Source organism: Chanodichthys erythropterus, chromosome 8 (genome assembly GCF_024489055.1).
Source record: "Chanodichthys erythropterus isolate Z2021 chromosome 8, ASM2448905v1, whole genome shotgun sequence".
Taxonomy (NCBI): domain Eukaryota; kingdom Metazoa; phylum Chordata; class Actinopteri; order Cypriniformes; family Xenocyprididae; genus Chanodichthys; species Chanodichthys erythropterus.
In genome coordinates, this window is record NC_090228.1 from 15763114 (window position 1) to 15782235 (window position 19122).

Genomic DNA, 19122 nt, shown 5'->3' on the forward strand with positions numbered 1-19122 from the left:
CCCATTTATACTGGGTCTTATATATATATATAAGTATGCAGACGATGCATTACAATAGTAGGCCTATATATACACTCACCAGCCACTTTATTAGGTACAACTTACTAGCACCTTTTGCCTTCAAAACTGCCTTAATTCTTCATGGCATTGATTCAACAAGGTGCTGGAAACATTCCACAGAGACACTGAAATGATCACATCACGCAGTTGCTGCAGATTTGTTGGCTGCACCTCCATGATGGGAATCTTTCGTTCCACCAGATCCCAAAAGTGCTCTATTGAATTGAGATCTGGTGACTGTGGAGGCCATTTGAATATAGTCAACTTATTATCATGTTCAAGAAACCAGTTGGAAATGATTTGAGCTTTGTGACATGGTGTGTTGTCCTGCTGGAAGTAGCCATCAGAAGATGGGAATGCTGTGATCATAAAGGCATGGACATGGTCTGCAACAATTCTCAGGTAGGCTGTGGTGTTTAAACGATAAACACCACAGCTCAATTGGTACTAAGGGGCCCAAAGTGTGCCAAGAATTTCTCCCCCACACCATTACGCCACCAACACCAGCCTGAAGCGTTGATACAAAGCAGGATGGATCCACGCTTTCATGTTGTTTACGCCAAATTCTAACCCTACCATCTGAACGTCCTGGCAGAAATTGAGACTCATCAGAGCAGGCAATGTTTTTCCGGTCTTCTGTTGTCCAATTTTGATGAGCCCGTGCAAATTATATCCTCAGTGTCCTGTTCTTAGCTGACAGGAGAGACACCCGCTGTTGTCTTCTGCTGCTGTAGCCCATTTGCTTTAAGCCCATTTGATGTGTTGTGCGTTCAGAGATGCTCTTCTGTAGTGAGGTTATTTGGGTGACTGTTGCCTTTCTATCAGCTTGAACCACTCTGGTCATTCTCCTCTGACATCAACAAGGCATTTTCACCCACGGAATTGCCGCTCACTGGATATTTTCTCTTTTTCGGATTATTCTCTGTAAACTCTAGAGAAGGTTGTGTTCGAAAATCCCAGTAGACCAGCAGTTTCTGAAACACTCAGACCAGCCTGTCTGGCACCAACAACCATGCCACGCTCAAAGTCATTTAAATCACCTTTCGTCCCCCTTCTGATGCTCAATTTGAACTTGAAGCAGATCATCCTGACTACATGCCTAAATGTATCGAGTTGCTGCCATGTGATTGGCTGATTAGATATTTGCATTAACGAGCAGTTAAACAGGTGTACCTAATAAAGTGGCTGGTGAATGTATACAATAGTATATACTATATATAGTTAATAATTCAAATTTAGGTTTTTTGTTTTTTTGAGCAAGAATCATATGACACTTAAATCAGAACTAAGAAAACTATTTATAAAGGTAAAAAAAGTTACTAAGTCCTTACGATGGTTAATTGACTTGTAGTGGTGTGTTTGAGGCGACCACTAACCCCCTCTGGCACGTCTACGCCAGAAAACAGCACTTGCAAGTTGAGCTGCGCCGACCCGACACAATCTCGCCTCACGTTCACGCGAGAGTGACAAAATGCTTTACGGTAATTCAAAAACAATGTATATATTATGACTTTATAAGACAATCATCGAGATTTCTTGTCCTGTATTTGCAAAACTACTGCGCTGGTGAGCGTTGTAGTCGTTGTAGTCCAGAGCTGCGCTTGGAGTAATTACGACAGTGTGATTCACTGAAGGAACCTGCAGGGGGAGCTTCGCAAATCTTACCGAGTTCCGCTTTAAGACTGGAGTAATGGCTGCTGAAAATTCAGCTTTACCATCACAGGAATAAATTACATGTTTAAATAGAAAACAGTTATTTTTAATTGCATTTTAAATATTATTTTAAATTAAAATAATATTTTACAACATAACTGTTTTACTGTATTTTTGATCAAATAAATGCAGCCCTGGTGAGCATAAGAGACTTCTTTCAAAAGCATATTTCCAAACCCAAACTTTTGAAGGGATACTTGAAGGGGAATAAATGTTGTAAATTTTTTCTACCAAAACTGACCTAGCTGTTTTTGAACACTTCTGTTCTGCATGCTCTCTGCAAGCATGGGTTGTCAGGGCATGTTGCCTGTAGTAGGAGCTGGAGTTGCGCTGACTGCACTCGCATAAACATGAGGGTGGAATTTCTCCATTGGTTACAAATTCTCATATTATGAAATGTACACATAGGTAATTGCATTGTTTTTATTTTACTACAATAATCGCACTAAATTAAAGTGTTAAATAGACAATCCTACAATATTGTAATCTCCATCCATGCTACGCAAGAAGCTTGTCCGGACAAAAGTGGAAGTGTTGAAATAGGATGTCTTTGTAAACAAACCTGATTTTTAAGCACAAAATCTTGAGAGAGCTTTCAAAAATAAGGATCTGATTCTCACGGCTATTCAGAGGCGAACTTTATGTGTACAGATCAAGAGGCGGCCTGGTCTCTATAAAATGCACTGAATTAGGGATTAACCTCTACTCCCTGTTGGTCACCAGAGTCTCTTTAGTGGCTGAAAAGCCAGGAAGACACGGTTCTCCTTGTTTCATAGGATTTGAATCCCACTTTGGGGGGGGGTTGGAATCAAAGACCACTAAATGCATCACAGACATCAGCATGAGTTCTCTGAGATAAGCTCCTCTGATTGATTTCCTCTTGTGTGGAGAACACAAAGCCCAGACCACCCCCTTGCGCTCCCAACTACTGATTGGATATTTAATGACCCCAGTGTGTTTTGTGGGCATTTTAAGCCATCTCCAGAGTGTAATATAGCATAGTAAAGGGGTGTGGGGATGGGCATCCTGGGATAGCAGTGTCCCAGCTTCACTTAATCAACTATGGGTCCTTCTTTAGGGGCCTAAGGAGTAGATTGCCATCCCTTTCTTCCACTCTGAAGCCCATGTCCCTGAGCATTGTGTCATCTGCAACACCTTGTCTCCGAAGGCCTTGTATCAGCTTCTGATTCTCTAGGTTGTGTTCCAAGATGTTCCGAATGGCAAACACGGCCCACTGGCTTATGACTGGCAGGAATATTAAGGAAAGTTATTATATCAAAACAAATATTTAATCAAGAACAAAAACTAGATTGTAAATGTAAGTGGTACATTCCTGTGCAAACTCTCTCTGCAGGGGCTGTTGGCATGATATTGCTATAAGGTCTCTGAGGTGTTTTTAGTTTTTAGGGCCAGATTTACTAAACAGGGCTAATTAGCGTGAGAGCGCAATTCCAAAAAAAAAAAAAAAAGACAGAGTCTGATAATTTCCATAATGATCAATGCAATCTACCAAGAGCAGCGCAAATTAGAGTCTGGTTTAAGACATGATTGTTTTGGGCTGTAAATAATGGCACAAATACCAGAAAAGTGACTAACACAAACCTTAGTAAATCACCTTGCATGATTCATTAAAGGGTTAGTTCACCCAAAAATGAAAATTATGTCATTAATGACTCACCATCATGTCGTTCCAAACCCGTAAAACCTTCGTTCATCTTCAGAACACAGTTTAAGATATTTTAGATTTAGTCAGAGAGCTTTCTGTCCCTCCATTGAAAATGTATGTACGGTATACTGTCCATGTCCAGAAAGGTAATAAAAACATCATCAAAGTAGTCCATGTGACATCAGAGGTTCAGTTAGAATTTGTTGAAGCATTGAAAATACGCTTTGGTCCAAAAATAACAAAAACTACGACTTTATTCAGCATTGTCTTCTCTTCCGGAATCCTTTCCATTTAATTGATTCCATTGAATCCTTTCATCTGTCAGCGTTGGAAATGCACTTTTACGTCACCGTGGTTTTTTTGGGCGATTAGAACATCCGCGACATTTTGAAGCATCGAAAATACATTTTGGTCCAAAAATAACAAAACTACAACTTTATTCAGCATTGTCTTCTCTTCCAGGTCTGTTGTCAATCCGCGTTCACGACTTCTTCTTCTTCTTTCTTGTTTTACGGCGGTTGGCATCCAGCTTATTGGTGCATTACCGCCCCCTTCTGCTCCGGAGTGTGGTTCACGACTCCGCAGTGACGCTTCTGACGTGTTATCCGGTGCGCCCGAGCTTCGTTTACAGTCTGAGGGAGACGCACGCTGTATTCAAGCTATTCTACATTGCTTGTATTTTGGTATTGCTATATTTCTTAAAATAAGTGAGTGCATGTAAGTAAGTGTGCATGTCGCGGATGTCCTTATCGCCAAAAACAACGATGGCGAAGTAAAAGTGCATTACCAACGCCGACAGATAAAAGGATTCAATGGAATCAATTCAATGGAAAGGATTCCGGAAGAGAAGACAATGCTGAATAAAGTCATAGTTTTTGTTATTTTTGAACCAAAATGTATTTTCAATGCTTCAAAAACTTCTAACTAACCCACTGATGTCACATGGACTACTTTGATGATGTTTTTATTACCTTTCTGGACATGGACAGTATGCCGTACATACATTTTCAATGGAGGGACAGAAAGCTCTCGGACTAAATCTAAAATATCTTAAACTGTGTTCTGAAGATGAACGGAGGTCTTATGGGTGTGGAACGACATGAGGGTGAGTCATTAATGACATCATTTTCATTTTTGGGTGAACTAACCCTTTAAATACTCTCCTCCCATAAATTTTGCGTCTGAAAAGGAAACTCCTACAAATGCATATGCAATAAGGTCAACCTTTTCAGCGCTAATTTTTCATTTCATGTCTTCAGTAAATCCTAAAAGCACTTTTTTGATGCCAAGAAGGTTAATAAATCTGGCCCTTAATATGTTGCTATGAGGTTGTCAGGGTGTTCTTATTGGTTTCACAGTGGCCCAAGCCCAAAAAGCCCAACCCACAGTCTCCATGATATTCTGTTCTCTACATATGACTCAGGTCCCGACTTCAACATAATTCTAAAATATTCTTCACTCGTTTTATAGCCACCGGTATGCAAATCTGATTACTTAGAAAAGTAATAGGCAGCACACATCACTCCTTAATTAATGTAAAAGGTAAAGAGATGCATCATATATCAGTATCATATTTGTTCTTGTCCGATATTAACTTTTTTTAATTTATCGCTATTGACAGATACTTGATATTTAACTGTGTATGCTCATTTCCACCCTTTTTACATTTTTAGATGCCACCATCTAAAGCTCACTTAGAGTTAATCTTTAAAAATATTAAAAGCTATTGTGTTCTGAAATCTTAAGCAAATCCAGAAATTATTCATTTTTATTCTGTACATTATAATGTTGCGATGTCTAAATGTCCTTATAGTATTTAAAATTATTGATTTTAGTTTTAAGCGTTTTATTTTTTTCATTCATTCTGACATAATCGCCCATCACAATAAATGAAAGGATTAGTTCACTTTAAAATGTAAATTACCCCAAAATTTATTCACCCTTTCTGATGAACACAATCAGAGTTATATTATCCTGACTCATCCAAGCTTTATAATGGCAGTGAACGGGACCAATGAGTATGAAGCTGAAGAAAGTGCATCCATCCATCATAAACATACTCCACATGGTTCCAGGGGGTTAATAAAGGCCTTCTGAAGTGAAACAATGCATTTTTGTAAGAAAAAATATCCATATTAAACAAGTTATAAAGTAAAATATTTAGCTTCCTCCAGACCGCCTTCAGCACTGGCATCACGTCAGTTAAGCTTTTTTCTGTAAGTTGAACAGGGAAGGCGTAGGACGTAGTGTAAGCGTTTCGAACTCTAAGAGTTTTACACTTTCTTCGTAAGTTGAATATGGAAGGCAGTCTGGTGGAAGCTACATATTTTACTTTATATATAGAAATTATATTCATAACTTGTTAAATATGGATATTTTTCTTACACAAACGCATTGCTTCGCATCAGAAGGCCTTTATTAACCCCCTTGTGGTATATTTATGATGGATGGATGCACTTTCTTGAGCTTCAAACACGTTGGTCCCATTCACAAAGCTTGGACGCATCAGGATATTTATCAATATAACTCCGATTGTGTTCATCTTGAAAGAAGAAAGTCACCTAGGATGGCTGGAGGGTGAATAAATCTTGGGGTTTTTTGGGGAATTTAATTTTAAAGTGAACTAATCATTTATTTAATTAATAAAATTAAAACAAACAAAAAAAATATTTAGAGGTTGTTTAAATCTGTAACCCAAAGTATAAGCAATAATAACAGTGCCACTACCAAAGAGACCTACAAAACATAAGCATAGGTGCATGTGAAATTTACGGTGATGTTACTTGACCATTTATAAATATTTTAGCCATATCAGAAGTGAAGCTAGCATCACCAGGTCCAGCAACCACACTAAACAGTAAGCAAGGATGACAACTTCCTGAAGCAGTCAGGAAGCAGCATCCGGGAGGACACAAGCTCAGCTTAGTGGCTCATCCCCTTGTGAAAGAGCAGCTGGCACTGTGCCCTGCTTTCTCTAATACAGACCGGCAGTGATCGCTAGAGAATGAAAGCTTTTTTTTCTTTTTTTTTAACAACAGTGCCAACATCAGTCAAGGAGCCTTTGGAAATACAGCTGTAACACATCAGATTGTCGTGTTATCAATGAACCGTTTCATATGGAACATATTTGGCAGGATGCAGGTCAACACTATAAAAATACAAAATGTCACTTCATTTCATTCAAGTGGTGTTTTTCCACCCAGGATTTCAATCAAGTTTTCCAGAAAGTGTTGCACATCTATAAAACTGACTTCTGTCAACACCACAGAATTACTCATATATGCAATACCTACATTTAGCTTCATAAACTATTATGACTAGATATTTCACACAAGAAGACTGATGAGTGAGGGTTACAAAATGACCGTGAGTCAGCCCAATGGTTCCACCTCTCTGCAGGGGACGTTGCTAGGAGAAGGGACATGAAACCATTGGGCAAGGCGCTGGCTTTGCTCTAATAACATTTCAACTGCGTTTTCAACTTTGAACAAGCCACCAATCATTCCAACATCAAACAGTGTGGTAAAACCTCCATTAGTAATGGAATTTAAAGGGCTATTACAATGCTATTCACACTTTAGATAGCAATATCTTTGCATTTTTTGCGACGGTTGTTACTAAACCAGAAAATGCTCATTAAACACCACAAAAGCACAGAGTGAAAACAACAAGTGAATGGAGTCACGACCAAGGATACAGGGGTTGTTGCTGTCAATGCTGCAGTTGTCCAGAATGAGAGCTATACCGTCCAGTTCTCTTACCTATAGGAGACAAATGGGAAAAAAATTAAAAAAGGAAAATGGTCTTTAACATTGTGTGCCAGACTGGTCAGAAAACAATTACTTTCCATAGAGGAAAGTCCATGCGGTTAAGCTCTGGTTTGGCGCAGTCATACGGGTTTGCGCTGGTTTTCGTCACATGCAGTTTATAACTATACCGTACATTATCCTGAGTCCGTATCGTAACTCAAGAGCTACAGCGGTTGCCCTTTAACCACCTTGGTTCATTAAAAAAAAAAAAAAAAAGAATAAGAAAGAGGAGACATAAGCCATAGAACCCTGACAATTTTCTGCTGCTAATGACTAGCACGGCATTTGATTGAGAAAGTAATGCAAGCAATAAAATGAAGGAAAACTTATGTAACCGTACGCTTCGGCCACAGAATTAGTTTTGTTTGGCTATCCTCACATGTAGTACACTATTGCAGAAGCAGCATTTTAAGACATTGGTGCTTCTGATGCAAAAGCTGGTCTAAAACTTAACTGTACTGCTACCTAAGATACCTTTTAGCAAATTTATTTATATATACTGCTCGGCCAAAAAAAAGTTGCTGTTTAGATTTTAATAATCAAATACTTAAGAGTCTATGAATGGATCATTATTACAGTGATTATTACGTTTTTAGCATGTTATATGTTTGGCAACGGTTCTTTTAAAAGGTGGGGTATTGTATTTTTTCAACAACACTGTTTGGAAGTTAGTCAGGCCGACACCAACAACAAACGTCTAACCAACAGTCGAGGAGAAAGAATGAGCAAGAGGGAGATTTGAAAAAAAAAAAAAAAAAAAGGGCAGAAAAAGAGATGATGAGACAATACAAAAGAGCTCAAAAGAATATCACTGGAATGAAGGTTTATGACTGGGCAAGCACTTTAGGACCAGCGTTAAAGGGTTAGTTCACCCAAAAATGAAAATTATGTCATTAATGACTCACCCTCATGTCGTTCCAAACCTGTAAGACCTCCGTTCATCTTCAGAACATTTTGAAGCATCGAAAATACATTTTGGTCCAAAAAAACAAAAACTACGACTTTATTCAGCATTGTATTCTCTTCCGGAATCCTTTCCATTGAATTGATTCCATTGAATCCTTTCATCTGTCGGCACTGGTAATGCATTTTTACGTCGCCGTGTTTGTTTTTGGCGGTTAGGGCATCCGCGACATGCACACTTACGCACCATTTTAAAAAATATAGCAATACCAAAATACTAACAATGTAGAATAGCTTGAATACAGCGTGCGTCTCCCTCAGACTGTAAACGAAGCTCGGGCGCACCGGATAACACGTCAGCAGAGTCTTACATCAGCAGCGTAACTGCGGAGTCGTGAACCACACTCCGGAGCAGAAGGGGGCAGTAATGCACCAATAAGCTGGATGACAACCGCCGTAAAACAGGAAAGAAGAAGAAGAAGCGGAGTCGTGAACGCGGATTGACAACAGACCCGGAAGAGAAGACAATGCTGAATAAAGTTGTAGATTCGTTATTTTTGGACCAAAATGTATTTTCGATGCTTCAAAATGTCACGGATGTCCTAATCGCCAAAAACAAACACGGCGACGTAAAAGTGCATTACCAACGCTGACAGATGAAAGGATTCAATGGAATCAATTCAATGGAAAGGATTCTGGAAGAGGAGACAATGTTGAATAAAGTCGTAGTTTTTGTTATTTTTTAACCAAAATGTATTTTGTCATTAATGACATCATTTTCATTTTTGGGTGAACTAACCCTTTAATATTAGAAACACTTTCCAGCGCTGGAGAGAGCTAAGCGGGAAGGCCTGAAAACAGACACAGAGGCTGCTTTGATTCTGCTTCATACGCGAGTAAAACTGGGTTTGAGTGTCATTGATTGTCTGGGGCTGCTGTGCTGTTGGCGACTAACAACGAGCATCAGCTGTGATAAACAGACATCCACTCTTGGAGCCAGATAGTGAGAGTTATGCAGGTAAACCACTGCTAGAGAATGTGATGTTTGGCGTCATTGGTAGTGCAGCAGCAATGTTGAAAAAATACATACCCCACCTTTAACCCTAAAAGATGAAGTGTGTAGCTTTTCATTTCTTAAACAACCATGTACAGTATGAAGAAGTATCCTGGCCATATTCCAAGATGAAAATTGTGAAACTGTTATTGTGAAATAGCATCTCTGAGTCCTGACATTAATTTCATTTAAAGTCTTTGGGATGTGCTGAAGTAGACTTTACATAGTGCTCACCTCTTGCATTGTCGACACAAGATGTTTACCAAAAATGGCTGTACTTCTTGTTGGAAATAACATCACAACATTTATTTCCATCAAGAGGTGCGTCAGTTTTTGCAAGAGCATATTTTAAATACAGCAACATACCAATAGAAATAGTTCATATTAATTATTATAAAAATTGATAATATAAAAATATAATATAAAATTGATTATTTTATCTAATATTTGTGCTTGCCATTAGCATTAGCAACATGGTAACGATAAACTCTGTTGAAATGAATTGAGAGTCTCATCTTCAAGTGCTATTGTGTGGCATGTGAGGAGCTACTTTTTACGTTGAGCTGTTAAAATTGGTAATTTATGAGCAGAGTTGGGTTGCTCTAAAAAAGTAATTGATTACTAGCTACTAATTATATCTTCAACAGTGTAATTAGATTAATGTACTAATTACTCTCTCTTAAAAGTATTGGATTACTTATTACTAGTTACTTTCTAAATCCCATATCAACTTTAACCAGTTGAACAATACAAGGATAGACAGGAAAATGCTCTTTTAATTCTTTCAAATAAACAATATACAATTGCATTAATTATTTTTGAACTGACCAATGTGTGTAAAGGGAGAAGGTTAAATTAAAAACATATTAGACTTTGACTTTTGATGTTAAATCCTCTTGTTTTATACAGAATTGTTCTTGAATCTATACAGTTTTTAATGCAATTACATTAGAAGTAACTAGGGGTGTAATGAAACCCTCATGTCATGATCGGATACATATCACAATACTGAACTCATGACACGATATTATTGCAATACTCCTAGACACATGGTAAAAGGTTGATATATATTCATGATTCTGAAGCTGAAAATACAGAATTATTTTAGACGAGTATGCTTGCACTCTATCACTGACTAGATATATTAAAACTAATGTAGGCCACTTTTTACTGGTAACATAAGACATTTGGCATTATCAGGACCCTCAAATATTCTCCCATTGCATTTTTAAACATTATATTCAACAATATATATAGTAGTTTAATGTAGTACTGACACTAAAACTCTGTAAACTTGAATTTTTTCCTCACACAGTAATTTTTAGTTTGGGTGAACTATACTCAATACATAATAGTCACTATCCTCAATACATATTGTTGCATTTTGTATTGTGATATATTGTGACACTATATTGTTACCCCTTTAAAAGTAACTGTAATTAAATTACAAAAAAACAAATTAAAGGTGCCATCGAATTGAAAATTGAATTTACTTCGGCATAGTTGCATAACAAGAGTTCAGTACATGGAAATGATGTACAGTGAGTCTCAAACTCCACTGTTTCCTCCTTCTTATATAAATCTCATTTGTTTAAAAGACCTCCGAAGAACAGGCGAATCTCAACATAACACAGACTGTTACGTAATATTTGCATATGCCAGCCCATGATTGAGGCATTACACAAGGGCAGCCAGTATTAAAGTCTGGATGTGCACAGCTGAATCATCAGACTAGGTAAGCAAGCAAGAATAGCGAAAACTGGCAGATGGAGCGATAATAACTGACATGATCCATGATAACATGATATTTTTAGTGATATTTGTAAATTGTCTTTCTAAATGTTTTGTTAGCATGTTGCTAATGTACTGTTAAATGTGGTTAAAGTTACCATCGTTTCTTACTGTATTCACGAAGATTCAAGAGAGCCGTTGCTATTTTCATTTTTAAACATGTGCAGTCTGTATAATGCATAAACACAACTTCATTCTTTATAAATCTCTCCAACAGTGTAGCATTAGCCGTTAGCCACAGAGCACTATTAAACTCATTCAGAATCAAATGTAAACATCAAAATAAACACTGTACTTACGCGATTAGACATGCTGCATGACGAACACTTTGTAAAGATCCATTTTGAGGGTTATATTAGCTGTGTGAACTTTGTTTATGCAATAATAGAGTAGAGAGCTCGGGAGGGGGCGGAGAGCGCGAGCAATTAAAGGGGCCGCAGCCTGAATCGGCGCATTTCTAATGATGCCTCAAAATAGGCAGTTTAAAAAAATGTATTTAAAAAAATCTATGGGGTATTTTGAGCTGCAACTTCACAGACACATTCAGGGGACACCTTAGACTTATATTACGTCTTGTAAAAAAACGTTCGATGGCACGTTTAAGAGTAATCCCTTACTTTACTTCAAGGGAAAAGTAATTAAATTACAGTAATTAGATTACTTAGTAATTAATTACACCCAAAACTGTTTATGAGGTTTCATGACAAGGACAATGCTAACTTGGGGGGCATTACAGAGAATCTAACAAGGCAGTAAATTCAGAAAAAGAAACACATTTCTAGAGTGTACAGACATGATTATAAAAAGAGTAACTTTTTAAACTTAAGAATCACATTTTTAACTCGCGTACAAAAGCAATGGAAAAGCAGCGCAGTGGAATACAGAAACGTGTTCTGTGTGAGCAACCCATTAGAAAGCAGCAACGGGAGCAGTAGGCAGTGAAGGTGCTCACAAGGTTTTAGAACAGCGTGTTGGTCAAAAAGTGAGGGTGCAGGCTGGGGGAGACTTGCTATTGTTTTTTGACCTTTGAACTCTCAGTTGTGTGCTTTGACCCTATTTAAGAGGGCCGGTACTAGGTTCTCCTCTGTGCTGATTGAAGGGGACAGACCTGAAAGGATGAAAATCCCTCCATGGCAGGAGGCTGCTTACAAGGGAATTCATTAAAAAGAAAAAAAAGGAGAAAGGGAACAAAGTGTTCCCAAAAGATTTGGGGAAGAAATGAGATGATACAAGCATGAAATTCAGATTGGTTCTCAAGCCTTTATCTACCAGCGTTAATCCCCTGATTAGTTTTCAAGGAGGGATCTTCCACAAACAAAAAGCCCAGGCCTGGGTTGATGGACAGCACGCAAGACTCTAAACCACAGTATTGTTAATGTGTTTACCACGACTGGGTTGTGCCGTCCGTTGATCAGTGCATTACTGGACTTGGCTGCAAGCTCTATGGTGTTAGTTTCATCACTCATTGCCAACACATTCCTTAACATTCCAACGAGTCATCAGATAGAAATCACAGGAGGGGAAGAATAAAAGATGATTTCCATGATTTATGCTAAATACTTCCTTCCCTTGGCAATTGCATTGACTATTTCAGCTTTTTTTTTTTTTTTTTTTACTATCAATCAGTTCTGTTTTATTGATGAATTGCAAGCAAGGTGGAGTCAAAAATTATATAAAAATTATATACACATATGAAGCCTTCAAATGCAAAAGCCTGTAAGTGCCATCTGAAATTTTCTAAAATGCAGTTTGTTGCGTATGCTGACCCCGTCCACTGCTGAAAGTGCCAACAGTACACACAATAATATTTATAATTCATATATTTATAAATTGATATATTTAGACTTATATAATTGGTTTCTTTTTTATTTTTACCTTCTATAGGTTTGCAAAATATGCACATCTCTAAAAGCACGACTGCACTTTCCATATCTGCAAAACCTCATATTTATACACCATAAACATACACACATATATACAATAAATTCCAGGAGTTATTGTGTGCTGTACCTTGTCCTGGTTGACAATGTGACCGTGACACAGGTTACCAATGAGTCGAATGAGTTGGGCTTTGAAACCAAACACAGGGTGGGTGTCGGCGCCCCCTGGCCTTGTCAAGGAGAAATCGTGTGCTGCAGTGAACACATTTTTACTGGTTTTGCCTAGTAAGTGGACTTCTTTCAAGAGATCTGAGGATGACAGAGAAGATATAAAGAGAATTTACACATTACATACAAGATGAGAGTGAGAGAGACAAAAAAGAGAGAGAAATGCATGCTGGCATAACTCCCATGGTTAAGGTGTGACATCAGAGCTGGACGGATGACAGGAGAGTCTGTGAGGAATGTAGATTGTGTCTGTCTGCAGTGAGCTGTGACCTGTCAGAGGTGTCGGTTTCATACAGCGCCCCACTGAAATGGCTGCTATGTGTTTTAAATGGGAAAGGTGGGAAAAGCATATAGGGGTGTGTGGTAATTTTTTCAGTTTAGTTTATCATCTGCAAAATGAACAGTATGAGGGATAGTGAGCTCAGCCACATGTTTTCAAGACAAGAGACTTTTTAAAGTGAGTATGCACCAAAACAAATATTTTGCATCTTCGTTTGATGGCAAAGGCTTGATAATTTCCCATGGTTTTTGTGTATTCACATTAAGAATGCATCAAGATTTTTATCTCCAACAAAAGCAAAAGCATTACGCCAGTACTCCACATTTACCGACTGTTGCGCTCAGAAGGCCAGCGTGATCCTGCAGGGCCATAAACTCTTTGCAGTCAGAGGTCATCTCACAAAGGATGTCTAAAAGCCTGATGACGACCATAGCCGCCTACAAATGCAAAACATATACTTAGCTTAGTATAACTTTTATAAAATGTACACTACAGTCCAAAGGTTTGGGGTCTGTAAGAGTTTTGTAATGCTTTTGAAAGAAGTTTCTTATGCTCACCAAAGCTGTATTTATTTGATCAAAAATACAATAATATTTTTTTAATATCATTACAATATAAAGCAATTTAATTGTGCAACAATGTAATTTATTTCTGAAATGAAGCTGAATTTATTTCTGCTTAATATTTTTGTGGAAACTGTGATACATTTTTCAGGATTCTTAGTAGAATAGAAAGTTCAAAAGAACAGCATTTATTTAAAATACAATTTTTTTTGTAACATTATAAAGGTCTTTACTGTCACTTTTGATCAATTTAATACTGTACATCCTTCCTGAATAAATCTATTACCAGCAATTTCTTTAAAAAGTAAAAATAAAAATCGTACTGATGCCAAAAATTTAAACAGTAAGTTATACTATGTATATTAACTATTTTCATGCTGTGGCCTTTAAATCAACAGATGGCAGATAATAAAAATCTATACTATTAAAAAAATTAAATGGAACAGGCTAAAAACCAAAAATCAATACCAACATCTATAATACTGACCATGATCTGATATGACCCCAATACTCTGTAGTATTACATGCTAATATGAAGAGGTGCAGTATGGGCATTGCAGATAAAACCGACCTGATCATCAGATGATTCAGAGCTCAGCGTGAGAACAGCTCTGCAGTGATCAGTGAAGCAGGAAGCCAGGAACTGAGCTACACTCAGAGGCATTAAACAGTCCTTCTCCTCCTCAACAGCACCAAGCTGTGCTAATATCAGCTCCAATAGTGTGAGCCTGTTAATATTAACACATTTAATGTTATTTAAATAGATGCATTAATTCTTATAGCCCATTTTACTGTGCTTTAAAGTATTAGTTCACTTTAAAATGAAAATTACCACAAGATTTACTCACCCTCAAGCCATCCTAGGTGTATATGACTTTCTTCTTTCTGATGAACACAATCGGAGTTATATTAATAAATATCCTGATGCATCCAAGCTTTATAATGGCAGTGAACGGGACCAATGAGTATGAAGCTAAAGAAAGTGCATCCATCCATCATAAACATACTCCACATGGTTCCGGGGGGTTAATAAAGGCCTTCTGAAGTGAAACAATGCATTTGTGTAAGAAAAATATCCATATTTAACAAGTTATAAAGTAAAATGACGTTGCATCAATTACACTTTTTTCATAAGTTGAACAGGGAAGGCGTAGGATGTAGCATAAGCATTTTGAACTGCGAGAGTTTTACACTTTCTTCATAAGTTGAATACAAAGGCGATGTGGAGGAAGTAGGGCTGCACAATATATCGCATGTGATTGTCACGCGCATTTCGTCAGTAAAGCCGGTTCCCTGATTGCCGCTAAATCGCCATCACCTGCTTTCAAATGGAGCGGCATTTAATAGACAGAACCGTAGATCACTGACAAGCCACGCAATATCGCGTTCATATCGCAGATGAATCGCATTCGATAATGAACGCGATATTGCGTGGCTTATCAGTTATACATATTTTACTTTATAACTTGTTAAATATGGATTTTTTTTCTTACACAAACGCATCACTTCACTTCAGAAGGCCTTTATTAACCCCCGGAGCCGTGTGGAGTACGTTTATGATGGATGGATGCACTTTCTTCAGCTCATACTCATTGGTCCCGTTCACTGCCATTATAAAGCTCGGATGCATCAGGATATTTATTAATATAACTCCGATTGTGTTCATCAGAAAGAAGCAAGTCATATACACCTAGGATGGCTTGAGGGTGAATAAAGGGTCATTTTCTTTTTAAAGTCAACTAACTCTTTAAGAGTGATGCTCTGGCTCTGTTCCAAACCCTAGTGAGCTGTCTTGCTGTCTGTATAGGGAATTACCTTTTAAGGCAGCATCCTAACCAAAATGGAACCTCATTGGCTTTGGAATTGGAATTAATTTGAATATTTTTAATAGATAATTGTACACCGAATGTACAAAAGTGTGGTAAAAAAGTGTATTTTTAATTACGTAATTTTGATATTTTATAGCTGCCATCGGTGAGTTCCTCACAATGCATTCTGGGATTGTCTTATCCATGAAGGATAAGATATTACCTTCGAATTTTAGGTATTTAAAAAAATTGTTATTTAAAAGGCTGCCTATTATTTGGAACAACCTATGTTGCCTAAAATGCTGTCTAGCTATGCAGCTCACTAGAAACTGTAACAAAAAGTTTAAATAAATAAATAAAAAAACACTGACTCAAATCATCTAAGAGTTAAATCTCAGTACTGTGATGCATTGACCCAGATATAAGTATCTCATTTTCATGTAATAACTGAGTTTTTACCTTGCATCATTTGTCATTTCAGTGTACATTTTCCTAATAAGCTCTGATGACTTGAGGAAATGTTGCGTTGCAATAAAGATCCTGTAAGCAGAGTAATACATGACCAAAACAGGATATAAAATAGGTCTAGATGACAGATGAGCTTGTTCCAAATTTGTTTCATTGAAAAAGAATCAAAACAAATCTTACGTCCAGTCCACATCAGGCAAGGTCCTGCACAAGTCCATGATCTTCAGGGACAATTTAAGCTGCTGTGTGTCTTTAACTAGCTGCTGTGTCTTGTGTTCATCCAGACAAGTGTGGATCACCATACACGTGTATGAAACGGCTTTCTCATCTGGGAGCTCCAAAAGGTCCCTTGGAGGAGATAAGAAGCGGTTCCAAAAGAGTAGCATATCACTAAACGAACAGTGAACACATTTTTGACTGACATCATAAGAAATGCACCAGCGGCCATCTGACCATAAATTAACTCACCGAAAGATATGTGGGAAACCAAGCTCCCAGATGTCATCTTTGCAGAGTTGGTTTCCAACAGCAATGTTACCAAGAAACTGAACACCACATCGAAGTGCTGCCAAAGGAGAAAGAGTACATTGATTTATCTGCCTGAGAAGATACTTTAGATTTGAGCTGAAACACTTGAAACCCACCATCATAAATGTCATTTGAACCTCCTGACGAAATCTTCAGGAGTTTAGCCAAAATCTCAAAAGATAGCTTGATAGAGCCTAGATCTCTGTGGAGATAAAAACGTTTTTCATCTTGTTATAAAACCCACATCCCACAGTCATATTCCTAAACTAATAATGATTATGAGGTTATAAACAGAACACAATAACAATTTGAGAATACTTAGGGTTTTAAAAAACATAAATCAAAGTTATGACATAAAATGAAGAAACTCTTTATTTCTATGCCACTAATCAAATTTGTACTCTTTGTACAGATGGTCAGATGTTCAAATCAGATCAAACTTGTGGAGTTAATGCAGCTTGAATGCTGCTGTCATTCATTTGAGGACATGAAATATTAAAGGATTAGTCCGCTTTTCAAATTAAATTTTCCTGATAATTTACTCACCCCCATGTCATCCAAGATGTTCATGTCTTTCTTTCTTCAGTCGAAAAGAATTTAAATTTTTTTGATGAAAACATTCCAGGATTATTCTCCTTATAGTGGACTTCAATGGTCTCCAAACGGTTAAAGGTCAAAATTACAGTTTCAGTGCAGCTTCAAAGGGCTTTAAACGATACCAGATGAGGAATAAGGGTCTTATCTAGCAAAACGATCAGTCATTTTCGAAAAAAATACAACTACATATGCTTTCTAAACACAAATGATCGCCTTGTACGTGCTTCCGCTTTCTGTATTCTTCAAAAAGCTTACGCTGTATGTCCTACGGCTTTCCTTATTCTAAAAACCGGAACTGGTACCGCATTTGTTCCGTAAGTTGACCGACCTTATTCCTCGTCTGGTATTGTTAAAGGCCTTCGAAGCTGCACTGAAACTGTAATTTTGACCTTCAACCGTTTGGAGGCCATTGAAGTCCAGTATAAGGAGAATAATCCTGGAATGTTTTCATCAAAAACCTTCATTTCTTTTCAACTGATGAAAGAAGGACATGGACATCTTGGATGACATGGGGGTGAGTAAATTATCAGGAAAATTTTATTTCAAAGTGAACTAATCCTTTAAGAAATTAGATTTTTATTTATCTGTGTTATAATATAATTGAGTGTCATGGAAGGCACCTATAAATACAGTTATTATTGTTGTTATTATTTAGACATCACATTTTGGTGAAATATTCAAATTTTACTCAAATTGTTATGCCAGTGATATCATTTGAAATGAAATATGAAATGAGGCTTCTGTATTAGCAGTATCAGACTTTTTGGACTCCATTACTACCTCAGACAGCACTGGTTTTGAGTGCACTGCACACAGGCATTTCTGTGCGCTCTGAAACACTCTGCCGCGAGTTTATAGCACAGAGATCCTTCTTCCTGTGAATCCATCTCCTCAGTCAAATGATGAAAATCCACATAAAGTCTTGACAGCACTGCATAGAGGTTTCCAAGAGCCTCCCTGTCAGCACTGTTTCTAAAACAAAACAGCACAAACTGTGTTAGTAAATATTTTATTAGATGAAAATGTTTGGCAGTTCATGCATCTTGTCATTTCCTTTATAAACAATTAATGTATGTGTAAGAAAACTGGTTTGTGTGTAAGTGGCTGGGGTGATGATACAGAGACTAAGAGGTTGTTATGTATCTCATTATAGGCAAAATCGTTTTTTATCTGTATAGAAATGTGCAACATACATGCTCTGCTGTCACATAAACTTAAACACACACGTTTCTGTTCATTTTGTGGTACCTGAGCTGCTCATCCCGTAAAGCCTTTGTCACAGTTTGCAAAGTTGTAAGATGGGTGTTTGTAAGTTTTTCTTCGGCTATTTCACAGAGAGCGCTGTTAATGTTCTGCATGCTGTCACTGGAGGCTGCCATCCACACGCGCAAGTAAACATGGACCTTTACTTCCGCCTACCGGCTGCACGAGGTTTCAAAATAAAAGCCAGCAATTTCTGCTCATATTCTTTAAAGGGTTAGTTCACCCAAAAATGAAAATTCTGTCATTTATTACTCACCCTGGTGCCGTTTCACAACCGTAAGACCTTCGTTAATCTTCGGAACACAAATTAAGATATTTTTTGTTGAAATCCGATGACTCAGTGAGGCCTCCATAGCCAGCAATGGCATTTCCTCTCTCAATATCCATTAATGTACTAAAAACATATTTAAATCGGTTCATGTGAGTACAGTGGTTCAATATTAATATTATAAAGCGACAAAAAAAAAAAAACTACTTATTTAGTGATGGCCGATTTCAAAACACACCTTCA

At 37.5% G+C, this 19122-nt stretch overlaps 1 protein-coding gene across 2 annotated transcripts; it reads right to left on the reverse strand.

Annotated features, from left to right (window-relative positions):
- Positions 1-1891: 1891 nt before the first annotated feature.
- On the reverse strand, positions 1892-18756 carry atxn10 (ataxin 10). 2 transcript variants are annotated; one of them, XM_067392019.1, is made up of 11 exons: positions 18597-18756; positions 18129-18320; positions 16868-16953; positions 16692-16788; positions 16404-16571; positions 16215-16295; positions 14519-14675; positions 13713-13821; positions 13007-13185; positions 7137-7200; positions 1892-3018 (listed from the first exon to the last, which is right to left on the reverse strand). In XM_067392019.1, exons 1-11 carry the CDS (start codon positions 18725-18727, stop codon positions 2834-2836), a joined length of 1449 nt encoding a protein of 482 aa, XP_067248120.1. In that variant the 5' UTR covers positions 18728-18756; the 3' UTR covers positions 1892-2833. The 2 variants fall into 2 exon arrangements, with proteins under 2 accessions (XP_067248120.1, XP_067248121.1); XM_067392020.1 differs by having other exon boundaries at positions 1893-3018; positions 18129-18340; positions 18597-18722.
- Positions 18757-19122: the final 366 nt, after the last annotated feature.

What these genes read in the sequence shown, in the direction of transcription:
- atxn10 (XM_067392019.1), bottom strand. Translation starts at nt 18,727, where the DNA reads ATGGCAGCCTCCAGTGACAGCATGCAGAACATTAACAGCGCTCTCTGT. An exon ending in ACATTGTCAACCAGGACAAG is followed by an intron (nt 7,201 to 13,006) that starts GTACAGCACACA and finishes TGTCTCCTATAG; the next exon opens with GTAAGAGAACTGGACGGTAT. An exon ending in CATTGACAGCAACAACCCCT is followed by an intron (nt 3,019 to 7,136) that starts GTATCCTTGGTC and finishes TATTCCTGCCAG; the next exon opens with TCATAAGCCAGTGGGCCGTG.